At 39.7% G+C, this 22,483-nt stretch overlaps 1 protein-coding gene across 1 annotated transcript in view; it reads left to right on the top strand.

The window, feature by feature from the left end:
• CNKSR3 (CNKSR family member 3) overlaps positions 1–22,483 on the top strand; it is a 96,034-nt gene that overhangs the window by 53,835 nt on the left and 19,716 nt on the right. The window contains exons 3-7 of the mRNA XM_043964259.1: positions 602–804; positions 1,345–1,432; positions 12,626–12,667; positions 14,685–14,804; positions 17,656–17,715. Of these exons, the coding sequence (XP_043820194.1) occupies positions 602–804; positions 1,345–1,432; positions 12,626–12,667; positions 14,685–14,804; positions 17,656–17,715 (513 nt within the window). The remainder of the gene's footprint in view (positions 1–601; positions 805–1,344; positions 1,433–12,625; positions 12,668–14,684; positions 14,805–17,655; positions 17,716–22,483) is intronic.

Here is a 22,483-nt window from a genome sequence, read left to right as displayed (position 1 = left end):
ATTAACTTCACCTTTGCACAATCAGCAGGGGCTTCCTTGAAGTGGATTGAAGTAAGGTCTTTGCTGCATTTCAAAGGGATGGAAGGGGTGTGGGTATCTTAAAGAAGGCCACCCTATTTCCAGGTGATTTGAGGTTCCATTAGCAATGCCCTGACTTCCTTGTGCCCATGTTTGAAGGTTCTTCTTGCCTCCTGGCCATGATCCCTTTGTTGTTGTCATCCCGTCTTTTTTAGTTGTGTCCAACTCCTTGGGACCCCCATTTGAGGTTTTCTTGGCAGAGATACTGGAGAAGTTTGCCATTTCCTTCTCCAGCTCATTTTACAGATGAGGGAACGGAGGCAAACAGGGTAAAGTGACTTGCCCAGGGTCCCACAGCTAGTAAGTGTGGGAAGCCAGATTTGAACTCAGGAAGATGTCTTCCCGACTCCAGGCCCAACACCGTATCTACTGCACCACCTAGCTGTTCAGTGATTCTTTTAGGAGTCAGTCATTCAGGGATTATAAGCCTTTGATAACTTGCTAAAATTGTCTTTGACCTTTTGGAGTGCTGTTGATAAGAGGCTGGTTTCATTTGCTTTTTTTTTGGTTTTGTTTTCCACAGAATTATGGCCTTGAAACAGATAATATGAAGAACCTGGTTCTGAAACTACGGGCCTCTTCCAATAATTTACAGAATTATATCAGTAGCCGGCGGAAAAGTCCGTCTTATGATGGAAATTCCTCCCGTAAACCTCCTAATGAATTTCTGACCTCGGTGGTGGAGCTCATTGGTGCTGCTAAAGCTTTGCTGGCCTGGCTGGATAGGTAACTTTACTAATCTCCCTTTTCTTTTCCTGTCAGGTCAGGATATGAGATGCCTAGTTGACTTCCTTTTGTTACAGGAACATGAATGATTTCTTCTCACATGGACACTCCCTGGGGAGTCATGGGTCAGTGACAGACTTCACAGTCCTCCTGGAAAGCCTTTAAAAAGTGTCCTAACAGGAAGAGATACAGTTCAGTTTTTTTTTTTTCCAAGACTGAAATTATTTTAAAGCTTGCATTGAAAAAATTAGGTTGGCCTGAGGGCTGTTGACTTTTAGCAGTATGCTGATTCCCTGGGCCATTTTTGCTCTGTTTTTATTCAGCAGTGTACTGTCTCCAGTGTTAATGTTGGTCAGCTTTACTATGCTACATGATAAAAAAGGGTTAAAGATGACAAATAACAATAACAAATGGATTTAACTATATAACCTATAGACATAGAAATATGTGTCATGCCTACCAGCTGACAGGGGTGGGAGCCTGGTACATTTCTTGTCTCAAGGAAAGATTTCTTTTTTTCTTTCTTTTTTCTTTTTCCAGGACTCCATTTACAGGGATCACTGACTTCTCAGTGACAAAGAATAAAATCATTCAGCTCTGCTTGGATCTGACCACCTCAGTTCAGAAGGTCAGTTCATTCTTTCCTTCCACATTCCTTCTCCTTTTGACCCCTTCCTTGCCCTTTCTTTCCTCCCTTTCCTATCAGGCAAACCTTTCCTTTTTTTTTTTTTTTCTAACAGGAGAGAGAGCAACATCTTTAACATGACTTGAGATGCACAAAATGCACACAAAAAATCAGTGGCTTGTCTTAACTTTTTTCTTTTTTTCTTTCTTAAAAAATGTGATAGGGGCAGCTAGGTGGCACAGTGGATAAAGCACCAGCCCCGGATTCAGGAGTACCTGAGTTCAAATCCAGCCTTAGACACTTGATACTTACTAGCCGTGTGACCCTGGGCAAATCACTTAACCCCCATGGCCCCGCAAAAATAAATAAAGTGATAGAATAGAATAGCTTTCACTTGAGAGAATATTTTATATTTTTTCCTGTAGAAATAGGACAAGTGCAATTTGAAACTCTTTGCTCACTTTGATGTGTGGCATTTCCTAATTTTCCCCCTTTAGGTCCTGTCCAGTGCTTAAAGTTGTCTTCTTTTCAAAGACTCTGAATTTCAGAAAAGCTATAGAAATATTAAAATATTTCCCTCTGATACACTCTCTTTAAGCTCTCTGGGCCTCAGTTTCTTCATATGTTAAATAAGTGATTTGTACTAGACTCTAAAATGGTAGAGTTTTGAATGTGTTGCTCCTGGTTCTCAGGACACTGAACTACTAACCATCTGCAAGTTTACTTAATGCTTATGTACTTTGGAAAGTGCTTTTGAGAAGGTGATCACGTGTCCGCACTCCAGCTTTCCTCAGATTGGTAGCTGGCTTCTGATAAAGGATGCCTGATGCTGTGTATTGAAAATTCAACCAGAAGGCCCTGGTGTCTTCTCTCCAGCTTCCTTCCTCCATTCCTACCCCCACCAAAGAATAACATAACTTGGTTTTCCCCTCTCAGTGACTCCATTATGCTGCTGCCACCTCTTGTCAGAGTTGATTTATAAAGCACTCTGTTTAAAAATTAACTCGAGTAATATAAAGTTAAAGCCTCTTTTAAAAAACCAACTCTGTGATTTAATTGGTATAGGGAATTCCTGGTGATGTGCTCTTCTCTACCATTGCAGTTGGGCATTTTCTTTGTAAAGTACAGTCTTAGAGAATTGCCCAGAGGTGTAGAGAAGTTAAGTGACTAGCTTAGTATGGGTTGGGGACAAGACTGGAACTCAAGACCACCTCCCCATCCATTCATTATGCCAAGCTGCCTCACTTCAGCGATATATACCCTAAATAGAACAAGTAAGTCTCCTCATGGGACAAAGCTGCTTTTGTTGTTGAGGATTTTTTTCCCCTAGGGCTGGAGTTATTAGTATGGCTTTTCTCATGTGGTTGAACTATATGTATTTAGTATGGTTTGAAATATAAGTAATGGCAGTAACTATGCTGTTACATTTAAGAGAAATTTAATTGAGTATTATACTTGGTCAGATATCTACTTCAAGGCAGGTGGGTTATTTCTTGCCCACCTGGACTATTTAGTTTTGTGGGGTTATTTTTCTGTTTAGTTCAACTGAAACAACTATTGGCATGGCTCAGGAAGTTGGCTCTTTTATCTTCAGTGGACAACCATGAACTTGAGGATTCTTACTGCAGGATTCCAAGCCTGCGTTAAAGATAATCCTTTCTTGCTGGTGTAATGGGATTCATCATCTGATAACTTTTTTTTTTTTTTTTTGGTGAGGCAATTGAGGTTAAGTGACTTGCCCAGGGTCACACAGCTAATAAGTGTTAAGTGTCTGAGGCCAGATTTGAACTCAGGTCCTCCTGACTCCAGGGCCAGTGCTCTATCCACTGTGCCACCTAGCCGCCCCCATCTGATAACTTAAAAAAAAAAAACATTCGTGTGTTTTGAGGCAGACAAGAAAATGACATTTTACTGCCAAGATTTTGACCTGTCATAAGAAGTCGAATGATGTCTGGGCATTTTACATAGGGTAGCAAGAATTCCATCAATAGGGGCAGGTAGGTGGTGCAATGGATAGAGCACTGGCCCTGGAGTCAGGAGGGCCTGAGTTAAAATCTGGCCTTGGACATTTACTAAATGTGTGACTCTGATGATTTTGGGGGGGGGGCAGGGCAGTGAGGGTTAAGTGACTTGCCCAGGGTCACACAGCTAGTAAGTGTCAAGTGTCAGAGGCTGGATTTGAACTCGGGCCTTCCTGAGTCCAGGACTGATGTTTTATGCACTGTGTCACCTACCTGCCCCTAACTGTGTGACTCTGGACGAGTCATTTAACCCTGATTGTGTTCCCTCCCCTCCCCCAAAATGAATTCCATCTCATATAATGCAGTATTGGTGGTAGGTTTCCTCTGACAGCTCTTTTTTTCTTCTTCAGTGGCTCTTTTTGTTATATCACATCCCTTAAATGTTGGTGTCTCCCAAGGCTCTGTCTTTGACCTTTTCCTCTCTCTCTTCAGTCTACTTTTTGGTAACAATCTACTACCATAGCCTCAACTATTGCTTCTGTCTATTATAGTTTTCATATATCTCAATCTTTCATATATCTCAAATTCAGCAGATATATATTAGTTTTGACTTCTTCGAATTCTAGGCCTGTATTTCCAAGTGCCTATATTAGACATTGCCATTTGGAAGTGCCTATTGTAGTCCCAAGCTCAATTTGTCCAAAATCGAAGTTATCATCTCCCTCAAACCTACTCCTCTGACTTTTACATTTCTGCTAATGTGGCCACCCTTCTGTTCAGTTACCCAGTTACTTGTATACATCCTTTTCCTTCCTAATCACAGCTAGTAAGTTTCCAGGTACATGGATTCTGCTTTTGAACCATCATCCATTCTGCCCTTTATGTTCCCCCTGCTGTTGTAGTTCTAGTTCATGACTTCTTCCCCTGGATCTGCTACATTAGCATTGTAAATGTTCTCCGTTCTAGAGTTTCTCCACCTTCTAATCCACATTCTCATTGCCAGATTAACCTTTCTAATGCATCGTTCTCATCCAGCTGCTTCTCTGCTTAAAAATCTACCAAATATAAAGTCCAGATCCCTTAGTTCTGCATTCAAGACCTTCTCCAACTTGGCCCCAGTCGAGTTTTCCGGTTTTATCTTGTTACCTCTCAAGCTAAGTTGCTCCACTTGCTGTGCACCCTGTATACATCCCATGTTTTTATAGTCTTCAACTTCCTGTCCCTTATCCTAGAAATACTCCTCCCAGATCTCTAAGCCATTCATCAATGCTCTATGCGAATACCACTCTGTTTATGAATAATACCAAAGAAATGCATTTTTTACAGCATATTAAAAATTCTTGTTGAATTGAATTGAATTACACCTAAGTAGCCTTCAGAGTAGATTTTCTTTATCTGAACTTAGAAAACCTTGGGATATTTCTTTCTCCTCTGTCACTTTTCCTTCTTCCTGATTTTCCTTTTCTTCTACTTTATAAGAAAGGTTTGTCTTTTCTTGTTTGGATGTTGGCAAATATGTTTCACTTGTCATTTTCTTCCCCCATGAAGGGGGGCAGGGTGTCCTACTGATTAGATTCCCATTTTAAGTGTGAAGTTAGGCGAAGTGATCCCTGAGGGAATCTTAAAATTTTATGATTCCATAGGTTTGGATGAAAGAATTCAAAGTGGAATGATGTGGGATATGTGCAGCAGTCCATCTTTTTATACAGCATCCAATAGCATTCAGAGGGGTACAAAGGGGAATGGCAATAAGAGAGTGAAGAAGAGAAGTAGAGACTTGATAGAATCCTTTTGGGGGAAGAATTAAATAGGGAAAAGAATAGGAAATCGAAGGAGAGAAGGAAAGAGGGAAGGGGAATAGAAATGTAGCAGCACCAGATTGAGACTCGTACATCTTGGGTTCAGGATTCATCAGTTCAGGATTCAGCTAGTCATATCCTCTCTCAGGGACCTTGGTTTCCTCATTTGTAAAGTGAGCAGAGCAGATTATACAAGGTGACCTCTAGGGTTATTTTTCTCAGTGCTGTGATCCTGTGGTGAGAGGTCCAGGAGAGACACTAAAAGGAAGATGAAGAGGATGGGGAATGGGAGATAATATGTCACACCTGTACCTTCTCTTCCTAACCCAGCCTTGCAGGTTGGGCTAAACTGCTAGGAGACTGAAATGACGCAATGAGGTTTCAGCATACACTCTTCCTGCTTGTAATGTCAGCCCCACCATTTGCCTTACTGTGACAGTGACTTTTTCCCAGTATTTTTTTTGGGGGGGGTGGGGGGGGAGGAGAGAGAGAGAGAGAGAGAGAGAGAGAGAGAGAGAGAGAGAGAGAGAGAGAGAGAGAGAGAGAGAGAATGAGACAATCCCTCTGGCTTCATGCCAGAAACTGAAGCCACACCTGCAACCACTTCCTCTAGTCCTGACAAGAACAGATCGTGGGAACCCATGCTCACTAGTGGCATCAGGGTGGGGAGTGGCCCTTCTCTCAAGCTGGCTAGGGCAGTTTTGGGTGGCAGAAAGGTTGTTGTAGTCCCTTGGCTTTGTCTATACATGAGTATACCCTTGTAGGTAGCAGTCTGTGGGTTTGCCCTGAAACTGGGAATCACTAGCTCTGATGTCACATATCTGTTCTGTCATTGACTTGAGTTTTTAGCACGAGGCTTCTGAATTAATCTCTTGGGTCAGAGAATGATCTGCCACCTAAGGATGATGTGTCTATAAATTAATGCTTGTAAAGCACTGGGAGATTTGTAATGAAAGGCTAGAAATGCAAACCATTACTTTTATGATAGCATATGGTCCTGGAAGCATGCAGATTTTTTAAACTGATTGTTGTTAATTCCTACCATGATAGTCAGAGTATGTTATTAAGTGATGAGCCATTTTGATAGATTGGCTCTTTGGGTCACATTCACCAGATGAGGAAGGCAACTCTATATGATTCCAATTCCAAAAGGGTCTATATATTCCACATGTACAATCTCTTGAATCTGTCTCTGCCCCATTCACTCCCCTCCCTTGCCACTTCTACTGCCAACACCTCCTTTGAGACCCTTCCCACCTCTAGTCTAGACTATTTATAGTTGGCATTTACTCCCTCAATCCTCCCCCCCCCATCCTTCATATTGCTGTCAAAGTAATCTTTCTAATGCACCGGCTTGATCATGTTACTCCCCTGCTTAAAAGCCTTCAGTATCTCCCCATTGCCTGCTGAGTGAAAAATAAACTACTTAACCTGATGTTGAACTCCTTTCATATGGCTCAGACCTACTTTCTAACCCTTTAAAAATTTCTTTATCCTTTTCCCTTTGTGGCCTTAACCAAATGGGACCTATAATCTATTTCCCCATCTCTTCCCACCCTCCTGTGCCTAGGTGCCTTTGTTCATACCATCTCTTATACCAGAAATGAACTTGTCTCTCTGTGTCTGTGTCTGTGTCTGTCCCTCTCCCTTTCCCTTTCCCTCTCTCTTTCCCTTTTTCTCTGTCTTTCCCTTTCTCCCTCTCCTCATCTATACCTTTTGACATTAATCCTTTTTTCTTCGAGGTCCTGTTCAGATTGTTATCTCCTAAAATTGTGCAAAATTTGTCTGTCATCTCTTCTCCCAGCTTCATCCTTTCTTCTTGGAATTCCTGAGGCCATTGTGACCTACTTGCTTTGTATTTATTTAATCATTATCCAAGCTATTGGGATAAGGACTGTACCTATAATTTTATTGGTATAGGGAACCAATGCAGGTCAGCCCCATTCTCTGCAACTCCTACTTCTAGAGAGCCCTGAGATGTTAAGTGATTTGCTCAGGGTTACACTGAGCCACTATGTGTCAGAAGTGAGACTTGACCTTGGGTTCCTGACCTCCAAGTTGGTTCTCTATCCATTATGTGAAGTTGCCTCACTAATCTATTTCAGTTATTTTCGTGTGTGTGTTTCATCCCCCTCAGTAGATCCTAAGCTCCTTGAGATCAGGAACTCTGCAAATGTTCATTTTTATATTCCTAGTACCTAGCACATGGTAATGGCTTAGTTGAGTTAGATTAGATTTATTCAATACAGCCCCAGAACTTTGTTTTAAGAAATTACATTTGTAGTTTTCAATGTGTGCCATGCAGCACAGCAAATCGCATTCCTATAAAAATGCACTGCCTAATGATAATGTGATTCAGCTTTTTCTGGAGTACTTAGAAACTCCTTCAGGGCAGGGACTGTCTTTTGCCTCTCTTTTGTAGTATCCCTAGTTCTTAGGACAGTACCTCAAAAGACCTGAACTGAATAGAAAAAGACTTTCAAATACAAGACCCTAGAGAAGCATAAAAGGGTAAACAGGAAAAAGAAAATAAAAGGGATGTTAAAAGGTTAAACTGTTTACATTCCTACATGGGAAGATGATACTTGCAAGTCACAGTGCCTGGCACATAGTAGGCACTTAATAAATGTTTATTGATTGATTGTTTTCTGGATCTCTTCTTTGTGATCAACACATTCTACTTTTTTTTTTTCTGGGTGTCCTCATGGGATGGTTTATTACAATTTCATCTCACAGGGTGGGTAGCAATACATGAGATTTTTTTTTTCCCGGTAAGAAGAGACCAGTTTTAGGAGGAAGCTTGGGTAAGCAAGCTTCTCCTTTTTTCTTTTTTTCTTTTTTTTTTTTTTTTGGTGAAGCAATTGGGATTAAGTGACTTGCCCAGGGTCACACAGCTAGTAAGTGTCAGATGTCTGAGGATAGATTTGAACTCAGGTCCTCCAGACTCCAGGGCCAGTGCTTAATCCACTGCACCACCTAGCTGTCCCCTCCTTTATACTTATTAACATGTCAATACTCTCTGATAACATTGTGCCCTCCTTTAGGGTTTATTTATCATCTTTTTATCCTCCATCCTTTAGGCTCAAACTCTGCCTTTAATAAGTGTTTATTGAATTGAATTGGATTTAGTGATAAATTCTCCCAGCAAGAATTAATTTTTTTTCTCAGAAACATACATAAAAATAGAAATCTATTTTTTTAACAACTCTCCTTCCCCTGCAATAAATGAAGGGAAAAACAACACTGAATGCTTTTTGCAGTGTCCTGCTACTCTATTACCACCCTTCCCAGTAGACTTCTACTTTATAAGAAATGAAAACTTACGTAAAGATAGTTGCATCTGACACCACCTGCAACTTTCTGCCTCATAGTCCCTCTTTCCTATTGAGAGGAAAAAAGTAGTTCATTTGTCTGCCCCCTGGGAGCAAAATTAGTTATGGTATTTAGTGAAATCAGCTGCCTTCTTATGTTATGAGATAACATGTAAAGTGCTTTCTTTGTAAATTTAATTTAAATGATATATAAATGCTAGTTATTATTATTCTTATTTACTTTATTGGAGTCCATGTAAGTTAATCAGAATGAAGAAGAATGTCAGGAAAACCTTAGAAAAATGTGTTTGAGTTGGAAAATTAGTTATTAAGAGAGAGAGTGTAACTACCCAAGTTTTTTAACCTCTGCTGCAGGAGCTCCACTTATGAGTTGACTTGGCTTTTCAAATTATCTGGCAGGAAAGAGTTAATTTCTTGGAAGAAAGACTTCCTACAAATCACAGTTCTTCACTTCCCATGGTATGCATTGCCTGTCTCCTTTTCACCCATTACTAGGGCACTCTGCTTCTGTCTCCTGTAAGTCTTTCTCTAGTCTTAAGTGAAATCCATCCTCTGGCTCTCCAAAAGCTGTTTGTTAGTTTTCTTTATGTTCTGTGAAATAATATTCAGTTTGGGAGAATATGCCCATTGAGTTCTACAGTGCCAAATAAAGTTTGACTTTAGGCAGACAAGTAAGGCTTATTTCATTTCTATGAAAAACCTTCAATTTGGATTGAAATTCTCTGTGGCATACAAAGTCTGGATGGCTAAGAGTTAAAAGTTCTGCTTATGTAGAACATGCGTTTAAGCATTTTCGGTCTGGCTGCTTTTAAAGAGAACAATGGTGATTTCTGTAATTTGACAACTGGGGTTCATTCAGTGTTCAAAGTTTTCTGTACCTAAGCTGGCTAAATAATGCTTTGCATTCCAGTCCTTCCTTTATTTATTGTCATCAATAACATGCTCTTAAGAGGAATTTTTTTTTTTTTGGCAGAGTGTTAATGAATGTTTTGTTGGGATTTTTTCCATCCATGAAGCACTGTAATAACTGATTTAATCTGGACATTGCTTAAAATAACCTGGTATGGTTTAGTTTACCAACGCCCATTATTTGGAAGATATTCTTAGAGGCAAGCACAGAGCTTGAAACTTCTGGTGGCTTTATTAATACCTTGGCAGCCAAAAGAAACTTGGAGTACCCATGAGTTTTTGGTCACTGGCTGCTATGTCAATTGTTCTTTGTCTCTTCTAGCTCACTATTCTTCAAGCATGTGCAGAGAATAGAAGAAATTATTAGTTAACTATAATCAATTTGAGAATCAAGGTAGATTCCCAATGAATGGTGAACAGGAATCATGTGGGAAGCCAGGTCCTACCCTTCTCTTATTCTGATTGCTATCTTTTCTGCCTTACCCTCCTTTCCTGTCCCCAGGTCCCCACCATCACCACTAAATGCCCCAGGGTCATAGATTTAGACCATTAAGATTACATTTTCTTTGACTCTTGAGAATCAATGGCCTTTCTTTCTGTCTAAATTTGAATGCTAAAGAATGAGTGTATAGCATATATTTTATAAATACATATTCTCATCACGAATACCTAAAAGTCCTCTTTTTTGTTGAAGTCCCATTTTTTTCCTCTGAAAGATTATACTCAGTTTTGCTGGATATGTGATTCTTGGTTGTAATCCCAATTCCTTTGCCCTCTGGAATATCATATTTCATGCCCTCTGGTCCTTTAATGTAGAAGCTGATAGATCTTGTGCTATCCTGACTGGGGCTTCACAGTACTTGAATTCTTTCTTTTTGGCAGCTTGCAATATTTTCTCCTTGACCTGGGAGCTCTGGAATTTGGCTATAATATTGCTGGGAGTTTTCCTTTTGGGATCTCTTTCAGGAAGTGATTGGTGGATTCTTTCAATTTCTATTTTACCTTCTGCTTCTAGAATATCAGGGAAGTTTTCCCTGACAATTTCTTAGAAGATGATATCTAAGCTCTTTCCTTGATCATGTTTTTCAGGTAGACCAATAATTTTCAAATTATCTCTCCTGGCTCTATTTTCCAGGTCAGCAGTTTTCCCCAGAAGATATTTCACATTGCCCTCTATTTTTTTATTCATTTGGATTTTCTTTATTTTGTCTTGGTTTCTCATAAAGTCACTAGCTTCCATTTGTTCAGTCCTCATTCTTAGGCAATTATTTTCATCAGAGAGCTTTTGTACCTCCTTTTTCATTTGGCCAATTTGACTTTTCAAGCTGTTGACTTTTTTCTCATGTCTTTCCTGCATCACCCTCATTTCTCTTTTCATTTTTTCCTCTACTTCTCTAACTTTATCTTCAAAGTCCTTTTTGAGTGCCTCTATGGCCCAAGACCAATTCATATTTTTCTTCAAAGCTTTAGATATAGGGGCCCTGACATTGACATCTTCTTCTGAGGGTGCATCTCGATCTTCCTTGTCACTAAAGAAACTTTCTATGGTCCTCACCTTTCTCTGTCTGCCCATCTTGCCTTTCTTTTACTTGACTTTTAGCTCTTCAAAGTGGGGCAATGTTTCCAGGCTGCAGTATCCCAAACTTCAGGAGGTCCCAGGTGGTATGACTTAAGGAGAAGTAGGTTCTTCACTTGCCTGGCCTGTTCCTTGGTCAGTAGTTGACCCCAGACCAACTTTCTAATCAACCAGCTCTGAGTGTTGTGGTTGTGAGCTCTGAGTGTTGTGGTTGTGAGCTCTGAGTGTTGTGGTTGTGAGCTCTGAGTGTTGTGGTTGTGAGCTCTGAGTGTTGTGGTTGTGAGCTCTGAGTGTTGTGGTTGTGAGCTCTGAGTGTTGTGGTTGTGAGCTCTGAGTGTTGTGGTTGTGAGCTCTGATGAGCCTGTGCCCTTCCCCCCACTTGGGCCACTGCTACTCAAGCCTACCTTCTGGTTCCCAGCAGGGGTGAAAAACCCAAGTTCCACCTCAGCACCAGCAGAAACCCCTGTTATCTCCCCCCCCTTCCAAGGGCTCAGCCCTCTCACCAGACTGTGAGCTTAGTTCCAGATGACACTGGCACTGCAGGTGATTCAGAGGCTCTGGAGGGTCTCTTTCTCTGGTGAGACCTTCCTGGAACTGAATCTGTGTCAGGGTGACTGTGGGGTTGGGCTCCACTCCAGTCTCAGCACAGTAGCTCCCTCCTTTTGATCTTCCAAGCCGTCCTTCATTGGAAGATGATCTCAGCACATTCTTCTGTGGATTTTGCTGCTCCAGGAATTGTCCTATTGCGTTATTTGGATGTTTTTTGAAGCGATCATGTAGTGAGTTTGAGAGCTCACTGCCTTTCCTCCTCCATCTTGGATGAATATATATTCTCAGTTCTTATTCTTAAAAACAGTTGGCATATGATACATTGTTGGGGCCCAAATCAATAGATTGTAACCTATTGGTAGAAAGATGCTACTTTTTTAAGATTTTGGAGTTAGTTTGACCCTTTATTTTTCTCCTGCTCAGAAAATTTATAGTCTGTGTTCCTCCCCATTCCCACCTCCCCCAATTCCCTGATTATTTTATTAAAGAAATGAAAAAAGCACTGGCCTTGGATTCAGGAGGGCCTGAGTTCAAATTCAGCCTCAGACACTTGATACTAGTTGTGTGACCTTGGGCAAGTCACTTAACCCTCATTGCCCCACAAAATATTAAAAAAAAAAGAAATGAAAAAAACAACAACATACTGGGGGCTCTGGTAGTACTTCATACTAGAATGAATATACATACAGATACATGTATACACACATACATATACATAAACATGCACATATACCTACCTACCTATATACCTACATGCCTACATATATACATACATACATATTGGAGGAGGAAAAGATTCCTATAAACTAGAAGTTCAAGGTGGAGTTTGCTTACAATTGACTTTTTTTTGGGGGGGGCAGGGCAATGAGGGTTAAGTGACTTGCCCAGGGTCACACAGCTAGTTAAGTGTCAAGGGTCTGAGTCCGGATTTGAACTCAGGTCCTCCTTGAATCCAGGGCTGGTACTTTATCCACTGCTCTACCTAGCTGCCCTGCTTGCAATTGACTTTTCAAAAAATATTTTATTTCTTAGATTTAACTATTTCATATTATCTTCTGTTCTTTCTTTAGGACTGTCCTGTGGCTGAAATGGAGGATAAAGTTGTAAGTGTTGTAAGTATCCATCCTTGTTTTTATTCCAAATTTGGAAAATAAATAGGAATAGGAAGCAGTAAGGATTTATTAAGAGCCTACTATGTGTCACTTTACAAATACCTCAACAGTTCAAAGACTGCCTCAATAAAAGCTAACAGAGGTAGCTTGTGGTGCAGTGGATAGAGTACTGGGCTTGGAGTTAGGAAACCTGAGTTCAAATTTGACCTCATATTTACCAGATGTGTGACCCTGTGCAGGTCACTTGATCTTTTTGCCTTAAGTTTCCTCAACTGTTAAATAGGGATAATAATAACATCTACTTCACAGGATTGTTGAGAAGCCCAAATGAGATAATATTATAAATAAGCACTTTGCTTAGTGTTTGGAACAAACTAGATACTATATGTTTATTTCTTCCTTATTCCCTTCCCTTCATTTGATAGGTAAGGATTGCATTAAATGAAACAAGGGGATTGAAGGGAAGTATAAACGATTTTTGGGAAAAGCAAAATAACAAGTGACCAAAACCCCACCCCCCTAAAACAAAAGCTCACACATCTAGTCTGAGATTCTAAACAGTGACATGTAGCATTTTCACTATTTTATGAATATCTCACCCAGATGTAGTTATTCTGAGTAGCTATTTTCTTAATGAAACGTTGATTTAAGGAACTTGATCTAATGTACTCTTTTAGTTTAAGTTGGGGAAAAATATGTTGGCAGAAATCTTGTGACCAAGGGAAAGTACCATAAACTTTTTTTTTTGGAGCATTTAGTAACTATTCATCATCACTTCCTCCTTTTGACATAAACCAGGCGAGGCTCTTTGATAAGGTCTTCCTTCTGCTGATGAGGAATTTAGCAGGGCAGTTGCTATAAATATGTTTTCCATAAATAGGGAGGCTAAACAAATAGGAAGAATTTTTAAAGTATTACCACGTAGTTTTCCCTCTTCCCCTTCTTAAAAGAAAAATTAATCTTTGGAATTCCTTCACTCATCAGTCCTTTAAATTCTGCAAAGTGTGTGTTTAGTAATGTGAGTGTTAGATTAACTATGTGATGAGAGGCAGCCTGATGTCATGGCTCAGGACTGGCCTTGGAGTGAGGAGGACCAGCAATTAACTCCTACCTCTAACTATTATGACTGTGTGATCACGTGTAAGTCACTTAACCCTCTCAGTACTCCCAGTCCAATATTATGGAGACTAGAGTTGCCAATCTGCATCATTGGAGAGAGTTTTCAAACTGGGAGTTCTCCACATGAATGTGTTCAAACCTAAAAATAATAGCAACAGATCTGAAACTTAATTAAAAACATCCCCAATCTATGGCTTTTGGGGGGAGCCCATTAGGTGATAACTTTTTAAATTTTTTTTTTTTAGTGAGGCAGTTGGGGTTAAGTGACTTGCCCAGGGTCACACAGCTAGTAAGTGTTAAGTATCTGAGGCCGGATTTGAACTCAGGTACTCCTGACTCCAGGGCCGGTGCTCTATCCACTGAGCCACCTAGCTGCCCCCAGGTGATAACTTTTAAGGGGTTAAGTGTGATATCAAAGTAGAAATAAATTTCTGGTGAGGCTAAGGTAGGAGTAGGGGAATATCAATAAAGTCCTGAAAACTTTACTATGTACTTGGTCATTCCCAATGACTAGTGGTTGGAGAATGGAAAGCCTGTACCAAGAAGAGTTTCTCTTGATGATTTGTTCATCCTTTACTCAGTGGAAGACAAAGGACTGAACACACATTCATGCCCTTTAATACCAGCAAATATAGGTTAAAAAAGAGACTTTCTCTGTATACTGGTAGATAAGTCATTCCTCATTCCCTTTCCCCCCTCGTGCCATTACTGAGATATGAAGATACTTCTTTTTTTAAGGAGTAAAGCATAGTAAGTCACTTGCCAGGCATTATTGCCTAAATGAACATCAGCTGGAACTGAAGATTATAATTGGATCATGTTTATTTGTAAGTAGGCTTTAGAAATTAATTTGTTAATTTATCCATTCTTAACTTAATTCTTTCCCCTGTAATTCTAGTCCAAGGTCCTGAATAGTATTTGTGATAAGACCATCAGATCAACTACAGATCCGGTCATGAGCCAGTGTGCATGCCTGGAGGAAGTTCATTTACCCAATGTTAAACCTGGAGAAGGCCTGGTGAGTATTCCACTATTGTTTCTAAGTAAAATGTCATCTTGTTTAGCACATAAAAATGGTTATGTTAATGATTGCACAACCTAGCCACAGTTTTCAAAATGAACCCACTTTATATTCAATCCCATTCCTTTTTTGCATATATGTCTGTGAGCTTGAACTATACTGAGGTTTATTTTGCATCTGTTTAAATGTAAAACGAAAAATCAACTTGAGGTTGTTAAATTGTTAAAGCAAGGATAGAAGAGCTTTCTTTATCAGTTGTGTTTTGGGGGAATTTATAGCGATGCCCATCACTCTGATGTGTTGATAATTATGGGAATACTTTACATAAAGGAAAGATGAACTCTTTGGGCAGAAAAAAAATAGCTCTGTTGATCAGTGCCTAGGAAGCCCCCAGGAGGTCTTGATTGGTTTAGCATAGGAGAAAGGTGCTAAAGAAAAGGTTCAGCTTGAAGCAAAGGCTATAGAAAGTTTCTATATACCACTTCAGGAGCTGCATAAACAGGACTTACAGATTGTGAAGTTACATCGATATAATATGCCAGGTCCCTGTTAGGACAGGGTCTATAATTAGTTCAGTGTTTGAGGACCTAGGTGGCAATTGATAAGGAGAGATAGTTTGTAAGGGAGGCAAGGGAACAACTAATTGCAAAGCCATGAATACAAAGAAATGAATGCCTCATTCGTTAAGAACATTAGAGCTATAGTGATTCAGAGAAAAAGATGGCAAGAATCAGGTGAATTTAATCAGGGGAGGCTTTCTGGAGGGACATGTTTTTGAAAACCAGGTTTTTGAAGTCAGGGAGAGACCTGCAATGTCCAAGCACTGGAGGTTGCCACATGTGAAGGGAATTACATATTCAAAGACACAAAAAGTCCGAGTCTGAATATATGCTTCTGTGTGTGCAGGGAAGAGTGATCTGTATAGAAAAAAATTATTTACAAGTTAGTTTTGTAGAAAAATAGTGGGGAAGGAGGCCTTTAAGGACATCAGGCATTTAGTATTTGATATGATATGTAATCTAGAGTTCTAGGTTCCTTAGTGGATGAGTGACAGAATGATTGAAACTGTTGTCTGTGGATTGGAGAAATGAGGGAGGGAGTGAGGGGGAATTGGAGGCTTTATGTGGAATTAAACAGATGTCTTCAAAGTAAAGATAGACAAGAATCCAGTGCTACATGCTTTCAAAACCTTTTTTCTTTTCTAGTTGGGTTGCTGAATTTTGTTGTTCAGTTGTTTCAGTTGTATCCAACTCTTTGTGACCTTATTTGGGGTTTTCTTGGCAAAAATACTGGAGTGGTTTTGTCATTTATTTGATAGATGAGGAAACTGAGGCAAATAGGGTTAAGCGACTTGCCCAGGGTCACATAGCTAGTAAATGTCTGAGGACGTATTTAAACTCAGTCTGAGGACATATTTAAACTCAGTCTGAGGAATCTTCCTGACTCCAGGACAGGTGCTCTATCCACTGTGCCACTTAGCTGCTTCAGTCACTGTAGGCTAGATCTCTACTATGACACACTACCTCAAAAAAACAACAACAAAAAAAACCAACCAAAAAACCCACCAAAACATTCTATAGTAATTACAGACGTGATGGACAGAATCTCCTTGTCCTCTGGAAACCCAGAAAAGTTGTTTCTTAAATTTAATACGTAGGGACAGCTAGATGGCGCAGTGGATAGAGCGACGGCCATGGAGTCAGGAGTACCTGCGTTCAAATCCAGCTTCAGACACTTAACACTTACTAGCTGTGTGACCCTGGGCAAGTCACTTAACCCCAACTAGCTCACTTAAAAAAAAAATATATATATATATATATATAGCCCTCCACTCCTGGTTATTATAGTTTTAGGAGGGTACAAATTTTAAGCTCCCAAATCTTTCATATTTGTTTAAAAACAAAACCATTATAATAACAGGAACTATATAAACACTCCCCTTATCTTCCAAATACAAAATGCCTTCTGGATAAATATCTGCTTTTCTCCTCATAAAGCAGAGAAATTCAGATAAAGTATGCTATCTTACAGATTATAGCATACTTCTTAGATCATAATGAATTCCTCACATAACTTGTCTGTTGATCTTCTTACTCTGGATACTTTAACCAATTTGGTGTGTGGGAAACTTGGGGAAAGGCTTCTTTATGTTTGCCCCAATGTAATGAAACTGCCTGCATTATCTGTGAGGTACCAATGGAGTTTGCTGTTTTTGGGGGATCTGTACTTCACCTTGCCCCACTGAAAGGCTTCTGAGACATACCTCTGGCCTTGCAATTACATCCTGGCATACATCAATAATATGCCTTTGAAAAAAGTAGCCACACTAAATTCAGTGCTGAGGCCAAATTGAATATCCTTTAAAAAAATAAGTTCAGCTGAGCTGAATTTTTATTTGCTTTAAAAATAGCCCTTAGAGCCTAAATATCAAGGGTATGAAAGAAAGAACACAGTTGTTTTGTTTCTAGGCAAAGAAATAGGGAAGAACAGAGAGTGTTCGTTGGATACTTGAATTATCTATGGCCTGGCTTTCTTAGAAGAGTTGGCTCAGGGTATTCATCTGATAAGTCTCCAGGGATGTGACAATCCTGCATTCCGAGTGCATAAGTGGTCAATCAAAGAGAAGATTGCTTTCTGGTTGTTTCCTTAGTCTTTCCATATGTTTGAGGATTCTGTTCTTCCTCAGGTTTCTTTGGCTGGAGGCAGAGAATTTCACATTTGTTTTACTGGTCCTAAATATAGCTATTGTTCTAAATGAACTGTGTTAAACTGTTTTTTTCTAAGATTAAGTCCAACATAGTATTGGAGCACGGAGTTGGTTAATATATTTGTTTATGGATTACCTTAGGGCATGTACATCAAATCGACCTATGACGGACTGCATGTGATCACTGGGACAACAGAAAATGTAAGTGTATGTTACTTAAATTTCAGAACTATTTTTAAAAGAAATGTGTTAAGTCTATCTTATCCTGTTTATTTTGATTATTATTTTTAAAAATTGAGCATTTATTCTTTCTTACTTTCTCAAAACAAAAACAAAACTCTTCTAACAAACTTTTATTGTTGGCTTCTGCTAATAGAACCCAGCTTCAAGGCCAGTTTCTTTTTCCTTCTTCCGTATGATCTTGCATTTGCTCATCACTGCTTTGTACTCTGCCTATTTTCCATTCCCATGCCAAATAGCAATGTTTTTACCTCTAGTAGTAGTGATTTCTACATTAACAGGGATTGATGAGCACATTTGTTTTCTTTTTCTTTTTTTAAATAATTGGTGAGGCAGTTGGGGTTAAGTGACTTGCCCACGATCACACAGCTAGTTAGTGTTAAGTGTCTGAAGTCGGATTTGAACTCAGGTCCTCCTGAGACCAGGGCCAGTTCTCTATCCACTGCACCACCTAGCTGCCCCAAGCACATTTGTTTTACAGAAATTTTTACTTAAAAAGCTTGTCACTGTATTGAGTAGATTTCTGTATTGGATCTCTACTACCTGGACTTGAAAATACCTTCCACTTTGAAGAACTGGATTTTGTAATGACATTCATTAGTTAAATTCAGCATATATTCATTAAGTAACTGCTATGTGCCAGGAATTATGCCAGGCGCTGCAGATTCAAAGACAAAACAACCTTTGCCTTCATGGATCTTTCATTTTATTGAGTAAAGTGACAATGTGCAGATAGGCATACCACAGGGATTTGAATGAATGGGACAAAGGAGAGATCAGAAAGAGTATCCTAGGAATTTTTGAGGAGTAGCTTAGGGAGTCTGAAAAGACTTGATTTTCTCCCTGCCCCGCCCCCCCCCCAAAAAAAAGAAGGAAAAAGAAAATGGCAACTTAACTTGGAGCCTTGAAGGAAGACAAGGAATGTGAAGCAGAAATGAGGACCAATGAGCATATTGTAGGCATGGGTTGGTAAAGTGCTTCACAATTTCTTGGATGTGGTAGAGTTTACTTGTAGAGGCTAAGGAATAGCTAGTAGTTCTGTTTTGGCATGAATGTAGAGTGTGTGGATGGGACTCATATGAAATAAAGTTGGAAAGGTAGTTTGGAGCCAAATTGTAGGGAACCTAAAATATGCCAGGCTAAGTTGATAGTTTTACTCGAGGCACTAGAAAACTCACTCAATAATGGGTGCCTGACACGTTCAGACCTGTGCTTTAGGAAGATTATTTTGGTAGCTGATGTCAATGGATAGGAGAGGGAGAGATGGGAGATAGGAGCTGGAGAGGTGGCATAAAAGGCTATTAGCATTGGGATTATTTAGCAGCTAGTGCTGAAGTTCTAGACTAGTCTGTGAAAAGGGAGAGACAAGTAAAGATGTGAGAGATATTGTAGAAATAGACTTGATGAAACATCACTACTGATTAGATTTGGGGATGCAAGGGGAAGAGTCTAGGACAATTCCAAAGTTAGGAACCCGAATGACTATATAGGTAATAGTGTCCTCAACATTAAATAAGTGAATGAACAAATCAAGAAATAGGGAAATCTGGAGAATGGGTAGATTTGGGTTGGGAGGAGAAGATGAGTTCTATTTTGGTCATGTTGAGTTTGAGATTTTTATAGGACACCCAGGTGTCTGGAGATGTTCAGTAATCACTTAGTGATTCAGTTCCAGACTGTGGGAGAGATATTAGAGCTAGCTATCTAGATTCAGGTCATTTGCATAGAGATGATAATCAGACTCATTGGAACTACTAAAATGACTAAATAAGAACATCTGTGTAGAGATATTCTAGATTAGAGAACTGTAGTAATGATGAGGTATCACCCACAGTTAGGGAGTCAGGATATGGGAGATGATAGAGCAAAAGATACTGAAGAAGAGTGGTCAGATGGCTAGGAGAGAGAGAGAGGGAGAGGGAGAGAAGGGTCACAGACACCAAAGAAGAAGAGATATGAAGAAGTTTGAGTGGAAGGGATGTTTAACAATAGAATGTGTATTCCAGATGACAGTGGAAGGGAACATCATAGGAATCTAGGGGGGAGAGTTCAGGGAGAAGTAGCAGAGGGGAAAAAATGACTTTTTGACTGAGCAGATTGTGATGGCGAATAATAATGTTGACATTTGTATAGTGCTTTAAAGTTTGCTGAGGTTTTTTTTTTTTAATGTTATTTCATTTGATCCTCCAGAACTCCATGAGATAGGTACTTTGGGGTATTATCTCTATTTTTCAGATGAGGAAACCTCAGAGAAGTTAAGCGATTTGCCCATGGGCATGCCTAGTAGGCATCAGAAGTAGGATCTGAACCCAGGTCTCTTATAGCTAGAAGTAGAATTGCTAGCCATAGGACCAAGGGAAGGATCAGCTGATCCAAGTAGAGCATGATAGAAGCAAATGATAATGGCAGTCAAGAAGATCATGGGATAAAGAAAGCTGCTGATCCTGTGTAGCCATTTCACTATTCCAGTTCTTTCCTTTTGAGGTTGAAGACCAGAGGCAGGAAGAGCAATCACTCAACAAGCATGGATCCTGCTTTGTTCAAGACATTGTGCTAAGCTTTGGAGATAGAAAATTAAAAAATAAAGCAGTTTCTGCTCTCAAGGAGCTTATGTGTTATTGAACAGAGACAACATGTACACATAGCAGTGTATACCAAATGAATGAATTAGTGAGTAGGGAGAGTGAGGCAAAAAGGAAAGAAAAAATAATAAATAAAATACCTCAAAAATACACAAAAGAGAGGACAGAAAGACATTCAAACAGGAAAACAGACTTTATGTAACAAAACTCTACATAATAGATTCACTGTTTCACATATAGTCCTCTTCTCTTTTTGTGTTAGGAAATGTTCACCTTGATGTTTATTAAGTTTGTGTTGTAAAAAATGAAAAAAGAAATACAGATAGTTTAGGGGTGAGGTACCACCAAATGTTATCAAGCTGGAAAGGCCTTCAGGTGAACTTTGGAGGAAAGTAGGAATTCCATAGTGATGTGAAGAGAAAGAGAATGAGCACTTATATAGTACCAGGCATTGTGCTAAGTGATTTTAAAAAATGAATATTATAGGACTATTTTACAAATATTATATATGAGTATTATCTCATTTGATTTTCACAGTGAATCATGTAATTATTATCTTAGTATCATTCCCATTTTACAATTGAGAAAACTGATGTAGAAGTTAAATGACTTGCCCAGGGTCACAGATTTGAATTCAGATCTTCCTGACTCTAGGCCCCATCTCTCTACCCACTGCATTGCCAGCTGCCTGCTGAGATAAAGACAGAAATAAGAAGAGCAAGTGCATTTCAGGCATGGGGACAGTATGTGCAAAGCATGGAAATGAGAGAAGGAGTATTTTGTGTGGCAAACAGGAAAATGGCTAGTTTGGTTTTATTTTTTTTTTTTGTTGTTGTTGTTTTTTTCCAGGGCAATGAGGGTTAAGTGACTTGCCCAAGGTCACACAGTGTCAAGTGTCTGAGGCCAGATTTGAACTCAGGTCCTCCTGAATCCAGGGTGGGTGCTTTATCTCCTGCATCACCTAGCTACCCCACTAGTTTGGTTTTATAAACGGGGTGAGGAGAGAATGCTTAAGGTAGCCCGAAGGTCTTAGCGCACCTCTAAGCATTAATAACTTAAAATTGCATTTAGATTTTTGGGGCACTCTGTATAATAATGGTGGAAAGGTAGCTTGGGGCTAGGTTGTGAAGAGCTTTAAATGAAAACCAGAGGAATTTGTATCGGAGCCTAGTGGTAATAAGGACACAAAAGTTTATCAGGCAAGGTAATAATGACACGGTCAGACTTTTGACTTGGGAATATTACTTTGGCAGCTGTGCATGTGTGATGGAATGGAGGAGTGAGAGACTAGAAGCAGAGAGTCCGTCTGGGAGGCTGCTGCAAAAACACGGATAAAAGATGATGAGGGCTTTGACTAGTATAGTGACCATTCTGGGGAGAGAAGAGGGGATGAATGGTTGAAATATTGTGGAGGCAGCATCGATAATATTAGGCACTTGGTTGACTATATTGAGAGAAATGGAGTGAGGAGTGGAGGATGACATCAGTATTGCTAATCTATATGAATGGGAATGCCCTTGATGGAGAGAGAGAAGTCTGGAAATGGAGTAAATGATAATGGCAGCCTTGAGGACCTCCTGGTGAAAGAAGCTCTTTTTAGATTAAATAGAAGCATGCTTAGGGCAACTAAGGGTAGAATGCCAGGCCTGGAGTGAGGAAGACTTTTCTTCATGAGTTCAAATCCAGCCTCAGACACTTACTTGCTGTGTGACCCTTGGACGAGTCACTTAACCCTGTTTGACTCAATTCCTTATCTGTAAAATGAGCTGAAGAAGGAAAGGGCACCATTGGAGTGGTTTGCCATTATCTTTGTCAAGAAAACCCCAAATGGAGTCATGAAAAGTCAGACTGAAAACATGACTGAAAGTATAGCAGAAGCATGATTGTTTGCATCATTCTGGAAATTCTGATAGATATGGGTTTTTTAAAAAGTACCTCAAACATTTTTAATTTCAGAAGTAGAATTAAGAGGCATATGAGATCTGAGAGGTTATTTTTAATATTTTATAGCTAGGGAAACAGACCCAGGGCCTTCATTTGGTTTGGTCATGGTCACACAACTAACTCATGTCTAAGCTAGAACTAGAATCAGGGTCTTCTGCTCCCCTAACTCAGTGCCCATTCCAACACACCAGAGTAAAGGTTGT

Source organism: Dromiciops gliroides, chromosome 4 (genome assembly GCF_019393635.1).
Source record: "Dromiciops gliroides isolate mDroGli1 chromosome 4, mDroGli1.pri, whole genome shotgun sequence".
In the NCBI taxonomy this organism is placed as follows: Eukaryota; Metazoa; Chordata; class Mammalia; order Microbiotheria; family Microbiotheriidae; genus Dromiciops; species Dromiciops gliroides.
Note: the sequence above shows the minus strand (reverse complement) of the source record. Positions and strands in the feature narration are given on the sequence as shown.